General features: G+C 45.0%; 1 protein-coding gene across 1 annotated transcript in view; it reads left to right on the top strand.

The window, feature by feature from the left end:
- The window catches only part of gucy1b1 (guanylate cyclase 1 soluble subunit beta 1), a 257,460-nt gene that overhangs the window by 52,919 nt on the left and 184,527 nt on the right, over nucleotides 1-20,014 (top strand). The window contains exon 3 of the mRNA XM_078546718.1: nucleotides 12,447-12,565. Within this exon, the coding sequence (XP_078402844.1) occupies nucleotides 12,473-12,565 (93 nt within the window). The 5' untranslated portion in view covers nucleotides 12,447-12,472. The remainder of the gene's footprint in view (nucleotides 1-12,446; nucleotides 12,566-20,014) is intronic.

Here is a 20,014-nt window from a genome sequence, read left to right as displayed (position 1 = left end):
CTCCTGTTGGATTGTCCACCCAGGTCAGCGGGAAAACACGCTGATATGTTTCATAACAGCAAATATACAAACGTGCACATCACTCGGGACTTCAAGTTTGTTTGCCTACCTTGCTTCGGTCAGCACTCGCAGTCATCAGTGCCAGGCTTCACAGACCGCACCACACCACTTTTAGGGGGGGCTCAAGGGTAGGTCTCTACCTACCAGATCAGCCGTATGTGGGTGGCTTTTCGATGGCTGCAGGCTGCAGGTCTTGATGTGGAGGCTCATTGTTCTGATCTTGGCATTTCTCCTGGAACTGTCTGCCTGCTAACAGCATATCAGTGGTTTCTCCGCCTTTTCTGAAACTGCACTGACTCTCTGGCAGCAGATCCTGGTCGAGGTGTTGCGCTAAGCAGTTCAGAAGGATTCTAGCAAAGATTTTGCCGGCAATGGAAGGAGTGAGATTCCTCAGGGTTGATGAATTTCTTTCTGCTTGTATAGCTGGACAATGGAGGTATCTTTGTCTACCAGTCTACCATCCACCATCATTACAGTGATGTTCCCCAAGGGTTAATGTGCTGTTAGGAGGTCTTGTGGCACAATGGGTAGTGTCCAGCTCTGGGTTAGAGTTCCACCCCAGGACTAGATGGCTAACATAACACAGTCAAACAGGTTGATTATCAACCTGCAAATCCTTCCAACATATGGCAATGCCAGATGGTAAGAGTGGGAGAGATTCCTGGTCAGCCCTGAGCAATTGACCTTGAGATGTCCTGTCACAGAGGGGTTTGTTGCTGTCAAATACATGGAGAACAAGTCACCTAGTAACTTACCAAAGCTTGGCGCCTGTGTCAATAGTGCACCTGTGTTGTGTGAGTTGAGACTCAGCACTTACAGATGTGCTTGATGGACCAACAGGAAAACTGCAACTCAAGACTGTGTGACATACAGGCGCCCGTGTGATGACCAGATCATTCACCTACTTTCAATTTAATCTGGCACCATTGTGGCACCTGTGAAACATCCACAATAGTCAGTGTAGCAACTCATTGAGGATCATTGTCAGCCCACGGCCTGTAACACATGAAAGGACAAGAACAGTCATCTCCCACGAATGCAATATTATCTGAAAGGCTCCTGTAGTCCTGATGTGTGAGGTAAACACTTTGCATTATGGGAGAATTTGTTGAAACGTCACTGCCTTCATCTCAGGGCTATGGGTGGGCCTACACCAGAAGGATTGCCACTTCTCCTTCGGTGTACCCAGCACAACCCCCTCAAAATCTCCAATGGATTGAAGTGAAATGTTCGGGGAGGTCCATGGTGTCTACGTCCCGTGGTTGACTACTGTCAGCAATGAAAGTATTACTGAGCACCTGACTTTATTATAGTAGACATCCACAGTCACACCCTTCACAACTGTCAGGTGACTGAGGGATGGACCTCTACCTGCAAACTTCAGTGACACTGATAAGAACATGCAGTTTTATGTTTACCTGGTTATTGTATGCGCCAATCAGCAAGTATAAAACAATACATCCTTCCTTTGTCAGTAAATACACAATACTTAACAAGATGAGATATAATACCACATGTGAACCCATCAATGATCGAGTTGCTGTGGCATTCTGCACTTGTGGACACTCCTACCCCCATGTTGCCTCGAGGAGGTGAAGGCAGTCTGCTTACCTCTCTGTCTGTAAGGCGTTGAGGAGAGTGGTGGCCAGCCTCTTCATGAAGGAACCCAATGGGGACCTATCTGAGACTGCGGGACCTGCAATTCTGCTGGGATAGCCGTGGTCATTGGAGCACATACCATAGATGCTGGCAGAGGGGATGGGAAAGCCATGAAAGATGAGGTTGGAGAACTGCTCGCAGCACCCTCATCCTCCTCTGCTTTCTGAAGGGTTGGATGGGGTGTCATTCATTCCAGTATGCGTTGTGCCACCAGTGAGTGTCCTGCTATGGATACACAACTCCTCATGTTTCCATGGAGGACAGTGTTTAAACTCTGAATGGACCGCTGCAGGGTATTGAATGAGCCTTGTTCGCTTTGCAGGAATTCACATTGCTCTTGCATCCACTCTGAGTGATGTTGCATGTTAATCTCCGTGAGATAAGCCATTCTCTCATGGTCTCATGCACTCATGTGATCGAGCTCCCGAGACAAGGTCGAGAAAATCACCGCCATGGATCCCTCCACTCACAGTGTGTGAGCTCACATTGCCTCAGGGAACTCTGCCAGATGTCCACACATCTGCTGCTAATGGTCCAAGCACTGTGCCCCAGGAGGTGACTCATGAGGCTCTACCTCTATGCCAGCTGGAGCATCATCATCACTGCCTTCCCTCCTCCGAGGAGACTGTTTACAGATGTGTCTGACTCAGACACCTCCTCCTGCACTCTGGTGCCCTTCACCCCACGTCACCGACTCTAGGGGCAGAATTGTCCCAGATTTGCACAAAGTGTGATGGTGGATCGGAAAAAAGTCATTTTACCCGGTGGCCGCAGTGGCAGGTTTTCGCACTGTATCGTCCCATTCCCACCTCATTAATTGTGCAACCACAGAAAACATGCCATCTCACTGGTGGGCAGCCTCCAATTTGCCCGTCATGCCATTACCTCGCTGTTTCCTCACACAGGGCGCCTTATTTAAATTGCAGCTGCGCACACACTTCTCAATGCTTGCAGCCCAGGACTGCTCCAGTGGAGACATGATCCCAAAAGCCAAGAAGACGACAGTCCCACAATTCAGTGCCACATCCCTGGGGGATGCCTTTTGGATGCTGCGCAGCCCCACCACGATGTCCTCTACCTCCACTCTGGCCCCAGGAGGCCCATCAGTTTCACTACTCTGGCAGTGGTGGTCAGTGCCAACGCTGCGAAGAAGAGGGTTTGCCATCCAGTGTTGAAAGAGGGTGAATGGCAATGGCAGCTGTGTAAGGCAACCATCTCGTCACTCTAAACTCACACACTCACAAGGCCATCACACACTCACTAGCATCTCACTCACTGCCAGCTCAAGGGACGTAACCACTCACTCTCTCACACACTCCCTCACATCTCCATCGGGCCTCATCTCCTCTGGAGACTGTGTCCTCAGCCCTCACCATCTTCAGGCTACTTGTATAGATCAACATGTGCTATCACACAAACCCTGGGATACCCCCTTCCCCAGTATGGCCCTAGCCCTGCAGTCTCTTCCCTTGTCTGAGGCCACTTTTCCCCCTTCCCCAAGCAAGCCCTAGCCCTGCAGCAGTTGAAAAGCCACCCCCGCCTTATGGCTGATCTGGTAGGTAGACAGCTGCCTATGAGACCTCTAAAAGTAACATGGTGCTGCCTGCGAAGCCTGGCACTGATGACTGCGGGTGCTGCCCAAAGCAAGGTAGGCAAACAAACTGAAGTCCTGGGCGAAGTGCAGCTCACCAGGCGCATGTTGCTTATGTACAGTTGTGAAAATGATGATCCAGTGTGGGGGAATGATTCCAGCAAGCAGGGCCTGTAATGAGATGCTAAAGTATTGAAATTAGGTTCCTGACGTGAGGCGGTGGGGAGCACGCCAGCCATTGACAGGTGGAGTGGACAATCGCAAACTGGTTTCATGGCAGCGTGAAACTGATTTTTGGCATTCTCGGCATATTGTCCCCCACCTGCTATGATGCCCGTCATCACGGGGCTAGAAAATTCCAGCTACTTCCCTCTGCGGCCTGAGTATCTGTGGTGGTGGATTGAGGGCTAGTCAGATGGGATGCTATTCCCTCAGACATCTCTTTGTCCTCCTCCTTCTGATGCTCTGGCTATGGGAAATGGGCGTACGGCAGTGGTGTATGTGACACAACAGGAGATAATTACAGTAATCCTTCCTCCATGCGAGTGCACATGCAGTTACAGGTCACTATCAAAAAACATATGAGCAGAAGCCTTGGCCCCGAACCCTTCCTTCATGGTCTATCATGTGCCAGCTGCCAATTATGTTCAGCCCACTACCCCCGTGCTGAATAACCATCAACCCCACCAATGAAACCATGATTGATTAACACCGCCTTTGGCACCTGCAATGGGTGACTTGCCATCTCCTATTGGCCTGGGAACGCACATACACAGTTTGCATGGCCCTCTCCTCCACTGGATGAGTCACCCTCAGGTTCACACGCTGACCCCTACCTGAGCAATTCCCTTGGCATTTTGAGTTCTCTTCTCCTGCGAGTAATCAATAAAGTTAAATTTAGGGTATTGAATCCCTCATCTGGTACAAGCCTGATTTATCTGGCAGTGTGTCACAGTGGGCATTCTCATGCCACCCATTTATGTTTGGCCATACAAGAGTGTGTTACGATCCCAGCTGAGGTTACCCCTGGACAAGCTTGATCCCAGGATAGAACCCAGCTTGATAGATCCTAACTTTTATTTGTTTGTTTAGATATGTGGAACATAGCTATTGAACAGAGTCACAGGAGTCAGCTGATGAACTTTTAATAGAAGAATAAAACATTTATTAAACATGAAAAGATTAACTATATTACAATACTCCTTCACCACAACTTTAGCTTTACAGATATTTACAGATTTGGAAGGATTACACAAGTTACAAAAGCTATCTTATACTCTAATGTCCACAGTAAGTACACAGTTCATGTAAACCATTAGGCAGACACACCACCTCTGAAACCAGGAGACTGATGCCACCTCAGTCAGGTGCTATGGATCTCTCCTCAACTACCCACCCCCACCCCCCGCCCCCAACCAGACGCTTGTCATACCATGAGCCAATCAGTCTCATTGCACTCTGTCTTTCACACGAGAGTTTCCAATCTCCACTTTCCAAGACCTCGCCTTGGAATCTTCTCCCAAACCGATGCTTTCTCTCAGACTCCTTCTGCAAGGGTTCACCTCCAGGGTTTTGAACTCTCCTTCCGATGTTCCTCTCCCCGAGTCACCACGTGCATTCAAGCTGTCTTCCATGCACTCTCTCTCCGACTCATTTGTCACAGTACCACTGCTTCACATGCCCATAACAGAGTTACAGACTTTCAGTTGTCGCTTTGGACCTTCTGGCCTCTGGCAAACGGTTCCCACTTTAAATCTGCTTTCTGCAGCTTTTGGCTCTTTAAACCTGAAGCTTGGAGCCTTTCTCTCTGCCCCTCACTCTTAACTTCACAGGACCTTTTCCAGGTTCCTGTCCTTCCTTTGACTAGAAGGTCTACTTGGGATTTTCCCCTGTTCTACTCCCCTGGATTTTTGGGTTTTTTTCTTTAGCTTGGGACATATTATCTGTCCCCTTCTAGGTTGCTTCTGCTTCACAGCTGTCTTCAAACCAACTGTACTCAAACAACTTCCAAAACAGACTGCTGTTTCTAGTTTCTAGTGTGTGTGTCTGTGGGAGGGACCTGCCTCTATGGACCCCTGTTGCTAAGCAACAGCCCAATTCTTCTATTGTTGTTTGTTTAACCTCGCTGCAGCAGTCGTAAAAACTCATTAGAAATGCAAGCACCTTTTATAGTGAAACTAAAACTCAGTTTGACCTTTCTTAACACAAATACAGAACTACAAGTCAAACTTAAACTTTAAAGCCAAAACTCATTCCTAACACCCACAAATGCAAATAAAACTTACTTAAACTATCTCTATTTCCTAACAAGTATCATGTCCATTCAGTCATTCTTATTCCTGGGGACATATGCACCAATTGTGTCCCACCTCAGTCAGCTGACACCCAAACCAGAGAGTCAAACAACTCAGCTTGTCTGAGCACAGCAGATTGTGGAACTGCTTACGACACTGCATCCATGATTTTTCATATGTCCCTGATGCTGTTGGCTGCCATGCTTCCATCATGTTGGCAGGAGAGTTCCTTCTATCTTCTGAATACAGGGATCCCTCTGGCCTTCAACCTTTTTTTATTTACTCGTGGGATGTGGGTGTCACTGGCTAGCATTTATTACCCATCCCTAATTGTCCTTGTTCAGAGGGCATTTTTAAGAGTCAACCACATTGGTGTGGGTCTGGAGTCACATGTAGGTGAGGATGGCAGATTTCCTTCCCTAAAAGGCATTTGTGAACCAGATGGGTTTTTACAACAATTGACAATGGTTTCATGGTCATCATTAGACCATTTATTGATTAACTATGTTACAATACTCCTTCACCACATTAGACTTTTAATTCCAGATTTTTTTTATGAATTCAAATTCCACCATCTGTTGTTGAGGGATTTGAACCCAGGTCTCTGGATTCCCAATCAAGTGACAATGCCACTACACCACCACAATCTCATACACTAGGAGCTCCAGTTGCTGGTTGCATAACTTGGGTGCATTTAACCCACGAGACTCAGACATGCTGCTCCCCTGGGTGCTACTCAATGCCCATGTGCAACCATCTGCTGCAACCTTAATCTCAACTTGTGCACATATATTATTATTACAGACTGATGTTGTTGGGACAGTGTGCTGATATCACAGTTATGAGTAAGGCACTTCTGGGTGTCCACACTTCAAAATGTGACAGTTAAAAAGGCATCTGGATGCCTGCATTGGGGGTCCTGAGACCAGATGCTAAGGTATCATACTTATTTCACTTGCTGTACATTGTCATTAACTGCTGTAGCTGCATAGATACAGACATCTACATGGCTGGGTGTGGAGGATCTTTACCAACAATGAATGACTCTTTACACATTTCCAATAGTCAGGCTTCACAATCTAAAGTCTGCTATGGAAGGTTCATGATGGGCCATCCCTTACAGCCAGCATTAATAACCAGTTGGATAACATTTATAACTTTTACTCGCATGACGGTGTACTGAAGTCTCCTCCCATGAAGCCTTGTGACCCCTTCATTACTTCACTCCTGTCACAGTGACTGACTTCCAGGGCAGCCCTTTCTATAGGGCCTGAGTCATAAAAAGCCCACCTCCTCATTCAGACCCACCTGTGTCTCCGAAATGTTTCTGGGGTCGGCTGGCACATCTGCCACACACGCTCACCTCCCAGCAATGAAGATCACACCTCTGGAGCCACTTTCTGCTGAGATCGGCATGTGAAGCCTGGAATTTTCCTGACTCCCGCTACCCACCATTAAATGAAAATCCAGCCCAATGACACAGTTTTGAAGAGTGTACAGGGACAAATAGATCTGGGAGTACATGTGCACAGATCTTTGAAGTTGGCATATCATATTTAAAGATTAGTTAGTAACCTAAGAGATTGATTAAGAGGGGAAAAATAAGAGTATGGGAGTAAACTTGCAAGGAATATAAAAGTGGACATTAAAAGTTTCTATAAGTATGTAAACAGAAAAAAATTAGTGAAGACAAATATAGGTCCCTTACAGTCTGAAACAGGAGAACTTATAATGGAGAACAAGGAAATGGCAGAGCAATTAAACAAATACTTTAGACACTGTCTTCTCTCTTCATGGAGGAAGACATAAATAACTTTCCAGAAATACTAAGGAACCAAGAATCTAGTGAGAAGGAAGAATTGAAGGAAATTAGTATTAATAATTTGTATTTATAAAACAATAGCACTGGGGAAATTAATGGGACTGAAAGTGAATAAATCCCCAGGGCCTGATAATCTACTTCCCAGGGTATTAAAGGAGGCAGCCATGGAAATGATGGATGCGTTAATTATCATCTTCCAAAATTCTGTGGATTCTGGAATAGTTCCAGCAGATTGGAGGGTGGCAATGTTTGAAACTATTTAAAAAAGGAGAGAGAGGAAAACAGTGAATTACAGACCAGCTAGCCTAACAATAATAGTAGGGGAAATGCTGGAGTCTATTATAAAGGATGTGATAACAGGACACTTAGAAAACTTCAATGGACAAAATCAACATGGATTTATGAAAGGGAAATCATGTGTGACAAACCTACTGGAGTTTTTTTGAGGATGTTGTGAGCAGAATAGACAAGGGAGAACCAGTGGATGTGCTGTATTTGGATTTTCAGAAAACCTTTTTTAAAGTCCCACATAAGAGGTTAGTATGTAAAATTAAAGTACATGGGATTGAGGGTAATACATTGGCATGGATTGAGAATTGGTTAGCAGACAGGAAACAGAGAGTAGGAATAAACAGGTCTTTTTCGGAGCGGAGGTGGTGACTGGGGGGGTAACCGCATGGATCAGTGCTTGGGCCCCAGCTCTTCACAATATATATCAATGATTTGGTTGAGGGAACCCAATGCAATATTTCCAAGTTCGCTGATGACACGAAACTTGGTGGGAATGTGAGTGATGAGGGCGTTAAGAGGCTTCAGGCAATTTAGACAGGTTGAGTGAGTGGACAAATACATGGCAGGTGCAGTTTAACATGGATAAGTGTGAAGTTATCCACTTTGGTAGGAAAAACAGATTGGCAGAGTATTATTTAAATGGTGATAGATTGGGAAATGTTGATGTACAAAGGGACCTGGGTGTCTTTGTACGCCAGTCATTGAAAGCAAGCCTGCAGGTGCAGCAAGCAGTTTAGAAGGTAAAAGGTATGTTGGCCTTCATTGTGAGAGGACTTGAGTACAGGAGCAAGGATGTCTTACTGCAGCTGTACAGGGCCTTGGTGAGACCACACCTGGAGCATTGTGTGCAGTTTTGGTCTCCTTACCTAATAAAGGATATACTTGCCACAGAGGGAGTGCAGTGAAGTTCACCAGGCTGATTCCTGGGATGGCAGAATTGTTGAATGAGGAGAGATTGGGCGGACTAGGCCTGTATTCACTGAAGTTTAGGAAAATGAAAGGGGATCTCATTGAAATGTATTAATTTCTGACAGGGCGGGACAGGCTGCATGCAGGGTGATGTTTCCTTTGACTGGGGGATTCTAGAACAAGGGGACTGAGATGAGGAGAAACCTCTTCACTCAGAAGGTGGTGAACCTGTGGAATTCTTTATCACAGGGGGCTATGGAGGCCAAATCAGTGAATATATTTAAGAAGGAAATAGGTAGATTTCTGGACTCTAAAGGTGTCAAGGTAAATGGGGAGAGAGCGGGAGCATGGCTTTGAGGTAAAGGATCAGCCATGATCATATTGAATGGCGGAGCAGGCTCGAAGGATGGAATGACCTACCCCTGCTTCTATTTTCTATGTTTCTATGTATGTGTGATTTTGAGCTTCATAAAGAGAGGTATTGAGTACAAAAACCGGGAAGTTTTGCTGAAACAAAAACAGAAAATGCTGGAAAAACTCAGCAGGTCTAACAGCATCTGTGGAGAGAAAAAACAGAGTTAACGTTTCGAGTCTGTATGACATCTTCAGAGCTAAAGAGAAGTAAAAAATGTGATGAAATTTATACTGTTTAAGAGGGGTGGAGCAGGTGAATCTTGATAGAAGGCCAGCGATAGGTGGAGGCAAAGGAGAGATTGACAAAGATGTCATGAATAAAAGTACAAAGAGGTGTTAATGGTAGCGGTACTGGCTAAAGGAGGTGCTGATGGTGGCATTAAGGTCAGAAATCAGAATGTGATAATAGCAGAACAAGGGTAAGCACTCTGGAAAGAACAACATGAACAAGTGACAGATGGCCTTTGTGGAGGTGGGGTGAGGGGAGGGGGCAGTGGTGGGAAAAAAGATCGAAAATATCACACGAATATGCAATGACATCGGGTCGCTTGCCTGACGTTATCACGCTTGGGCATGTGCCCACATGCTGAATGGAAAATCCTGCTCTATGACTTAATTCCTCTGGAGCATCAGTTCTCACTTTCCAACAGTCTTTGTGTAATTAACTTTAACCTGTACTTACTGTTCCACTGGAAATCCCAAAAATCCCAGGATAATTTTAAGGGATCTGAGATCTCCTATCTGTAGCACCTGGAAACTTAATGTTACCCAGGTGCTAGATACAATAACATTGGGGCTGTTGAGTTTTGAGATGATGGTATGCTAGGTGCATGCTATGATTTCAGCAGTGGAGCAGTAGGAGTGAAGCTTTATTATATTTTAGAAGTGAAAAGGTACGAAGCACCTCTCATTTGCCTGCATTGCCTAGCATTCTTCCACTGCCCCTACTCTTCCTTCAAAAATATCAGACTGGTAGATACCAATTAGCAAACTCATTGGCACCAGGAAAGGCATCAGCAGCCAAATTAAATACAGCAGCTGGCACAAAGTTTTGAAAAAACTCAAGTGATAGCAGTTTAAAGCAAACCCACAAAGAAATTACAAGAATGGCCCCCCAAAAAGCTAAAAGAAACATTTATCTTTAAAATCTATGGGCCTTTTAAAGATCCTCTGCCTGAAGGTCTACCCAAGGCCCTCTTCATGTTACGTGTCCTGGGAGCGCTGGAAACCTGTCATACACCACTAGTGCCCCTTTTTGAATATTCTAATGAAACTCCTGCTTGGATTGGCAATTCACTTAGCTGTCACAGCTTGGAATGGTTGATATTTCTGCAGCAATTCAGTGTAGCTAATTTTTGATTGATTTCATTGTATACTATCAGTGATGAAAATGGTGCATTAAAATTTGTGAAATTTCAATAGAAATCATCATGTACAGTTTTTTTCATTATATTTAGATTAAGTCACAATGGTGACTTCTGTGTGCATTTAGAACTCATACCATAGGGAGCCTAGGGCTTATGCCAATAATTTATATGATTAACAGTGACTCATCAGCTTCAGGGATTGGCACGTTAAGTCCTCAATTATAGTTGACATTCAATGGCATTACCATCACTGAAATCCCCCACTATCAACACCCTGGGGGTTATCATTGACGAGAAATTGAACTGGACTAACCATATAAATACTGTGGCTCCAAGAGGCTAGGAATCCTGGAGCAAGCAACTCACCTCCTGATTCCCCAAAGCCTGTCCACCATCTACAAGGCACAAGTTAGGAGTGGGACGGAATACTGTCCACTTGCCTGGATGAGTGCAGCTCTAACAGCACTCAAGAAGCTTGACACCATCCAGGACAAAGCAATTTGCTTTACTGGCTCCCCAGTCATCATCTTCAACATTTACTCCCTCCATCACTGACACACAGTGGCAGCGGTGTGTACCAATATGGATTGCAGCAACTCACCAAACTGTCCTTCAACAGCACCTTCCAAACCCACGACCTTTAACAACTAGAGGGGCAAGGACAGCTTTTGCATGGGAACACTACCACCTGCAAGTTCCCCTGCAAGCCAGTCATCATCCTGGCTTGGAACTACATTGCTGTTCCTTCACTGTCCAAAATCCTGGAACTCCCTCCCTATCAGCACTGTGGGTGTAGCTACATCAAATGGACCACAGTGGTTCAAAAAGGCACCACCTTCTCAAGGGCAATTAGGGATGGGCTAGCTGGCCAAGCCACTGACACTCACATCCTGCGAAAGAACAAAAAAGAAAGTTGTCGTTGTGTTCTTGAAAATTGAGACTTTAAGTGAAACAATTTTTAAGTGAATCACATTTTCCCATTAAAACTAACGTAAAAGCTGTAGTTAGGTTCTGTAGGACCTTTCTCATAAGAACAAAAACATTAAAACATTATATCCTTTAAGTTAGAATGCTTTACATTACTAAATCCCTGTATTGGTAAATGAAATAACTTGTAAAATAAAATAAATTAAAACATTTAAGAGAAATATGGTAACTTTCTGTACCTCCCGCTAACTGCCAATCCTGCTCACCACACATACTGCTCTCTGACCTTCCTGACCTTACTGCCGACATTCTGAATTGTGGCCTCACCCACTCCCTGACTCACCCTCTCGCTGACCCTTGCTCTCGCTCAACCTCCCACTCCCTGACTCTGCTGCTCATCATTTCCCTCTCCTGCCTGACTATGTGCGAGGTCTCTGGAGATGTGAGATGAGAGGCAGAAGGAGTAGCTTTGACTTGCCGGCGGTAAGTTCCCTTCAAAAGGGCTAGTGATCAGATTCCAGGATCTGCCTCATACTTGCATGTGATTGGTGGGAAAGGAGCAGCTAGTGGTAGTCCTGGTGCTGGTGAGGCGAGGGAAAACCTGGTCAGGGTAGCATAAAACCCCATTGCCAAATGTTTCCTCATTCTCCAAAGTGATACGGCCTGATATCCCCCCACCCCACCATTCGTGCTCATTCGGTAATAGTTACTTTGATCTTCTTGTCTCACAAATTGTGTAACAGAATAATTTAGATCCAATACGAGTGACTTAATATTGGGATAAATGTGAGAGGAGAAGGCTTTTATTGAGAATAGTCATAAAAAGTAACTTACAGACATATAGAAGTTTTTTTATAATCTGTTGCCTTTCTAACTTTTGGGCTGTTTTTTGACATAACTTCAAATATATGTTGTTGGCTTGAAGTTCAAGCTGCACATCTTTAAGGTGCATTTTTGATTTGTAAATAATCTTGTGCAGACGTTACTAAGCACCCACAAACACCTTCAGCTTATATGAATTATTTAAACTGTTGAGCTGAACAGAACATTTATGAGATATTTGAAATGAGGACTGACAGAATGTTTTCTGTTTTGTGATTAATCCTTCACAGAAATCAATGCTGGTGAAATTCTGCAGATGTTTGGAAAGATGTTTTTTGAATTCTGCCAAGAATCTGGCTATGATACAATTCTTCGTGTTCTGGGCTCCAATGTTAGAGAGTTTCTACAGGTAAATGTGTTTGTGGTAGTAAATACAACATATTTCAGTTTATACAGATCAATATAAATTATTACTAAATAACAGTTGAAATGTTTGATAGTTAAATTTATGCATAGAATTTAAAATTACACTCACCTAAATTGAAATATGTGAAGATTTATTGGAGAGTCATACAGCAAATAATGAGGAAAATCTGTTCATGCCTGTGCTGGCTTCTTGAAAGAGCTAAGCAATTAAATGCATTAAGTACAGCCTGATTAGATGAAATAAGCAACATTGCCTGAACCAACATTCCCACCATCAATTATACTCAACTTTGCAAATATTCTGGCCTTCAATTCCTTTTCTTCTCAGGATGTCATTGACTAGATTTGAGGGAATAAAATAATAAGCTTTATTAACCAAGGAGCAGCTATGTGTGAATTTAATGCTGATTAATAAATGTTTCCTCTTAGACGGTTGTGTGGATGCCATAAAAGTTGATGCTTTTGCAGTTTCAAACTGATAGGCACAGGTCAAACATATTCATAATATAGCCAAATTGCACTAAATTCACTCATTATTGAGTATTGTTGCTGTCTTTCCCTTTCTCCAAAGTTAGGGACTGACTCTGAGCCAACAGAAGGGAAGGGAGTAGCTGGTGAGTCGTATCTTTATTAATATTTTGAAAAGATTTATTCTAACAGATAGTAATGGCAGGGATGCTCCGATATCTAGTCTGCACATCCTGTGCTATGTGGAAATTCCAGGACACCTCCTGTGTTCTGGATAACCATTTGTGCAAGAAGTATTGTCAGTTGCAGCAGCTTGAGCTCTGGGTTTTGGAACTATGGTGGATCCATGAGATTGAGAGCTTTGTGGATAGCACAATTATAGATGTGGTCACCCAGCAGCTAAAGAGTATGCAGGGAGAGAGGGAATGGATGACCGTCAGATAATCAAGAAGAAACAGGCAGGTAATGCAGGTGTCCCCTGAGTGCTTCCCACACTCTAACCAGTATTCAGTTCTTAATACTGATGAAAGTGATGGTTCATCTGGAGAATGTAGCGAGAGCTAAATCCATGGCACCACAGGCTGGTGTCCAGGGGTGGGATGGGGGTTGGGGGGATGGGGTGCACAAAGAAGACTGAAAGAGAAATAGTGATAGGAGATTTAATAGTGCGGGTGCAGATGTGAATCCAGGATTGCCTCCTAGGCGCTGGGGTCAAGGATATTATTGAATGGTTACAGATCCTGAGAGGGGTGTGTGAACAGCCAGCAGTCATGGTCCATTTTTAAAATTCATTTATGGAATGTGGGCAACGCTGGCTAGGCCAGCATTTATTGCCCATCCATAATTTTTAAATTCATTAATGGGATGTGCATGTCACTGGCCACATCCTCTCATTGTCCTTGTTCAAAGGGCATTTAAGAGTCAACCACAATGCTGTGGGTGTGGAGTCACATTTAGGCCAGACCATGGAAGGACAGCCGATTTCCTTCCCTGAAGGACAATAGTGAACCAGATGACAATTGGCAATGGTTTCATGGTGATAATCAGACTTTTAATTCCAGATTTTTTATTGAATTCAAATTTCACCAACTGCCATGGTGAGATTCAAACCTGAGTCCCCAGAGCATTACCCTGGGCATCTGGAATACTAGATCAGTGATAATAGCACCATGCCTCCATCTGAGAAGATGGTGATGAGTTGCCTTCTTGAACCCCTGAAGTCCATGTGGTGTAGGTACATCCTAGTGCTGTTAGGGAGGGAATTCAAGGACTTTGACCCTGTGACAGTGAAGGAATGGTGATATATTTCCAAGTCAGGATGGTGGCTGCCTTGGAGGGGAACTTCCAGGTGGTGGTGATCCCATGTGTCCGTTGCCCTTGTCCTTCTAGATGGTAGCAGTCGTGGGTTTGGAAGATGCTGACCAAGGAGCCTTGGTGAATTCTTGCAGTGCAACTTGCAGATAGTATTGTTATGATCCCAGCTGAGATTACCCCTGGACAAACCTGATCCCAGAATGGAACCCAGCTTGATAAATCCTATCTTTTATTTGTTTGCTTAGATATATGGAGAGTGGCTACTGAACAGAGTCACTGGAGTCAGCTAATGAACTTTTAACAAAAGCATAACACGTTTATTAAACAAGAGAAGATGAAGGCCTTTTATACATATGTAAAAAGCAAGAGGGTAGCCAGGGAAAGGGTAGGCCCACTCACAGACAGAGGTGGGAATCAGTGTGTGAAGCCAGAAGAAATGGGAGAGATACTAAATGAGTTCTTCTCATCAGTATTCACCAAAGAGAAGGACTTAGTGGTCGATTTGTCTAGGGAAGAGTGCCTGGATCACGTTGAGATCAAAAAATAGGAGGTGTTAGGCGTCTTGAAGAATATTAAGGTGGATAAGTCCTCAGGGCCAGATGGGATCTATCCCAGAGTACTGAGGGAGGAGATTGCTGGGACCTTGACAGAAATCTTTGTATCCTCACTGGCTACGGGTGAGGTGCCAGAGGACTGGAGAATGGCCAATGTTGTTCCATTGTTTAAGAAGGGTAGCAGGGATAATCCAGGAAATTACAGGCCGGTGAGCCTTACGTCAGTGATAGGGAAATTATTGGAGAAGATTCTTCATGACAGGAGTTACTACCATTTGGAAGCAAATGGGTGTATTAGTGAGAGGCAGCATGGTTTTGTGAATGGGGAGGTCATGTCTCACTAACTTGATCGAGTTTTTCGAGTAAGTGACAAAGATGATTGACGATGGAAGGGCAATGGATGTTATCTACATGGATTTCAGTAAGGCCTTTGACAAGGTCCCTCATGGCAGACTGGTACAGAAGGTAAAGTCGCACGGGATCAGAGGTGAGCTGGCAAGATGGATACAGAATTGACTTGGTCATAGAAGACAGAGGGTAGCAGTGGAACAGTGCTTTTCTGAATGGAGAGCTGTGACTAGTGGTGTTCCGCAGGGATCAGGGCTGGGACCTTTGCTGTTTGTAATATACGTAAATGATTTGGAGGAAAATGTAACTGGGCTAATTAGTAAGTTTGCAGATGCCACTAATGTCGGAGGAGTTGTAGATAGTGAAGAGGATTGTCAAAGGGTACAACGGGATATAGATCGGTTGGAGACTTGGGTGGAGAAATGGCAGATGGAGTTTAATCCGGACAAATGCGAGGTAATGCATTTTGGAAGGTCTAATGCAGGTAGGAATTACACAGTAAATGGCAGAACCCTTAAGTACATCGACGGGCAGAGCGATCTGGGTGTACAGGTCCACAGGTCACTGAAAGTGGCAACGCAGGTGGATAAGGTAGTCAGGAAGGCATATGGCATGCTTGCCTTTATTGGCAGGGGCGTTGAGTATAAAAGCTGGGAAGTCCTGCTGCAGCTGTATAGAACCTTGGTTAGGCCACTCTTGGAATATTGCGTGCAATTCTGGTCGCCACATTACCAGAAGGATATGGAGGCGTTGGAGAGGGTGCAGATGAGGTTTACCAGGATGTTGCCTGGTCTGGAGGTTATTAGCTATGAGGAGAGGTTGGAGAAACTTGGATTGTCCTCACTAGAGTGACGGAGATTGAGGGGCGACTTGATAGAAGTTTACAAAATTATGAGTGGCATGAACAGAGTAGATAGTCAGAAGCTTTTTCCCAGGGTGGAAGAGTCAATTACTAGGGTACATCGATTTAAGGTGAGAGGAGAAAACTTTAGAGGAGATGTGCGGGGCAAATTTTTTACGCAGAGGGTAGTGAGTATCTGGAATTCGCTGCCAGAGGAGGTGGTGGAAGCAGGTACGATAGTGGTGTTTAAGAGGCAGCTTGACAAATACATGAATAGGATGGAAATAGAGGGTTACGGACCCCGGAAGTGCAAAATGTTTTAGTTTGACAGGCAATATGATCGGCGCAGGCTTGGAAGGCCGAAGGGCCTGTTCCTGTGCTGCACTTTTATTTGTTCTTTGTTCTTTGAACTCCCCCCAGAAGCTTGTCACACCGTGAGCCAACCAGTCTCACTGCATTCTGTCTTTCACATGAGGGTTTCCGATTTCCACTCTCCAGGAACCAAACCTTGGAATCTTTTCCCAAATCGATGCTTTCTCCCAGATGCCTTCCGCAAGGGTTTACCTCTAGGGTTTCGAACTCTCCTTCTGATGTCCCTCTTCCCTGGGTCCCCATATGTATTCAAGCTGTCTTCCATGCACTCTGTCTCACCAACTCAGCCGTCAACAGTACCACTGCTTCAAATGCCTAGAGCAAAGAGTTACAGATCCTCAGCCATCTCTTTGGACCTTCTTGGCTCTTGCAAGCTGTTCTCATTTTAAATCTGCTTTCTGCAGCTTTTGTCTCATTAAGTCTGAAGCATAGGGCCTTTCTCCCTGCCCCTTAACTTCCCTTAACAGGACTTTTTCCAGGTTCCTGTCCTTTCTTTGAATAGAAGGTCTGCTTGGGACTTTCTCCTGTTCCACTCCCCTGGATTTTGGGATCCTTTCTTTAACTTTGGACTGGCTACCTGTCCCTTCTTGGTCGCTTCTGCTTGACAGCTGTCTTCAAACCAACTGAACTCCAACAGCTTCCAAATCAAACTGCTGTTTCTTGTTTTCTGAGTGTCTATCAGAATGACCTGCCTCTCAGGACTCCTGTTGCGAGGCAAAAGCACTGTTTGTTTTCTACTTTATTTGCTTAAATTAGCCTACAGTCCTAAAACACTCATTAGAAATTCAGGCACTTTTAAAGTGAAACTAAAGCTCAGCTTGAACTCTTCTTACTCACAGAAACAGAAATACAAATCAAACTTAAACTTTAAAGCTAAAACTCATTCCTAAGACCTACAAATACAAATATGACTGACTTACACTATCTCCATTTCCTAACACCTCCCCCTTTGGAGGAAAGAAAGCTTCATAACAGTACAATGGCCTTACATCCGCCTCACACAAACTTAACACCATAAACCTCTAACTGAGCCTATTACCCATTATGCAAATACATTTTCCATCTCATTTCACAATTTGTCATGTTATCGTACAATTACAAAAGCGTACTTAAACAAAGTCAATAAATGTAACCAGATTAATAGAATTTGCACAACACAGAATTATCATAACTTTTATGCTTCTTTTCCCTCCTATTCCCAGTCTTTAACTCAGCAAAGAATGTTTCATTTAAGTCTACAGCCCAACCGTCCTTTTTGTTCGCTGTAAGCGTAATTCCATCCTCAAGCTTATTTTCAGAATTGAAGTGTGGTAAATTCTCATTTCGATTTAGCAAAGTCAAAATAGCATTTTTGTGCATAAACATCCAATTTCTTCACTGGTCAAGATCTCTTTTTGCTGTTTCAAAGGTGTTATTGGGATGCTTTTTATGTTCACACAAAAGGGTTTCATATTCCTGTTTGGTTTGGTCTTTAAGCCTTTTATGATATTGTTGCTTCTCCAGATCCCATTTCAAACAGATCTTTTCCACTTCTTTTTGAGCAGTGTCAATCATATTCTCCCTGTGAAGTTTCATAGTGCATTCCAACCCTTCAATTCTTCTGCATAATCCACATAGTATATCATTCCACTCCTTTCAAGGTTTTAGATAGTATTTTGCAACCTGCCCACCTGCCTGGATTCAAACTGCTGTAATTTGTATAATAGAACTGGGAAGCACTTATAAATCAGTGTCTCTGGTCATTGACTTCTCCAGGTCATTTTGTGTTTTCAGTCCTTTTTGTTGATAATTCTTGGGCCATAATTTTATCTTCAGCATCCGGGCGTGTGCCCAACATACCGGAACATAATATGATGCGCGATGACATTGGGCATGCACCCGACCTCACCGCGCACCATTGCGATATTTTGCTAGGCGGGTGGGCAATGAAAACAGAGGCGTGTCCGCCATTAATTAAAGGGCCAGTTAAGGACCTTGAGGCACCAATTGTCTGTGATTTTACATAGCCCGTTCAATTTTGAGGGCATCATACAGCCGCAACAGGCAGGTGGGTAGCCCACATTTTCAAAAACCTCATTCACGTGCAGGATAAGAGGGGTGAGTGGGCTCGCTAATGCAAGTTGTTTGCACTTTAGCTTATAAGTTGTTGCTGCTTGCTAGTGTGAACAGGACAACTTAATTTCATTTCAGAGCTGTTTTGACAGAAATGAGAGGCTGGAGGCACCTCCTCTGAGGAGGAAGAGAGGGCCAGAAGGGGCAGGAGGCCAGGTGTCCCATTTCAGCCTCCAGGGGAGCGACCTGTGGGAGGAAAGGTGCAGGCGCAAGGGGCGCAGGGCCAACAGGATGTCCAAGGCGGAAGGGACCACAGAAAACACCACTATCCTGCTGCCAGGGTTTACAGGCAGCGATGCAGCTACCTCAATATGCCTGAGGTGCAATGCCAAAGGAGGCTCCGCCTCTCAAGGGAGACAGTGACCTCCATCTGTCAGATGATCGGCCCTGAGATCAGCTCCGACTGTGTGGGTGGACACCCCGTGCCAGTGGTGCTGAAGGTCACAGTAGCACTCAACTTTTATGCCTTCGGCTCTTTCCAGGGGTCGGTGGGTGATCTTTGTGGAGTCTCCCAATCATCTCTCCACAGTTGTGTCAAGCTGGTGACAGATGCTCTGTTCAGGCGTGCATTGGCTTTCATTCATTTCCACACGGATGAGGCCAGCCAGGCTGAGCGAGCCAGAGGCTTTGCAGCGATTGCTGGGTTCCCCAGCATCCAGGGTGCAATAGACTGCACACATGTGGCCATCAAGGCACCAGGAGGTGAGCCCAGTGCCTTTGTCAACAGGAAGGGCTTCCACTCCATGAACGTGCAGATAGTGTGTGATCACAGGATGCAGATTCTGCAAGTTTGTGCAAGGTACCCAGGCAGCTCCCATGTCGCTTATATACTCAAGACACGCCCAGGTGATGATGCTCTTCAGTACTCCAGCCTGCCTAGATGGATGGCCGCTGGGTGACAAGGGTTATCCCCTCAAAAGGTGGCTCATGACGCCTCTCCGCCATCCAAGAACAGAAGCTGAGCAGTGGTACAATAGGAGCCACGCCTCCACAAGGGCTGTGGTGGAGAGAGCCATTGGTCTTCTCAAGATGCACTTCCAATGCCTGGATCAATCAGGAGGCGCACTCCAGTACCCCCCAGATCGTGTGTCACTGATAGTGGTTGCATGCTGCACTCTCCACAATCTGGCGCTGGAAAGGGGCGACTCAGTGGAGGAAGAAGATGTTGACGCAGCTGCTCTGGCAACAGACGATGAGTCCAGTAGTGACGACGAGCACGGTCAGGAGAACGCTGAGGGGATAGACGCCGACCTGGGGAGCCTCCAGGGAGACAGGGACACCTGGGAGGCTTTGATCCAACGCTCCTTCAGCTAGCCTACCAAAGATGAACTACCAACACATGCCAGGGCTGCAGGCTCCATACTCAATACCTGAGAGCAACATTTGCTTGGTGAACAACATGCATTTTGTGCCATTTCAGTAA

Source organism: Cetorhinus maximus, chromosome 1 (assembly GCF_964194155.1).
Source record: "Cetorhinus maximus chromosome 1, sCetMax3.hap1.1, whole genome shotgun sequence".
NCBI lineage: Eukaryota > Metazoa > Chordata > Chondrichthyes > Lamniformes > Cetorhinidae > Cetorhinus > Cetorhinus maximus.
Note: the sequence above shows the minus strand (reverse complement) of the source record. Positions and strands in the feature narration are given on the sequence as shown.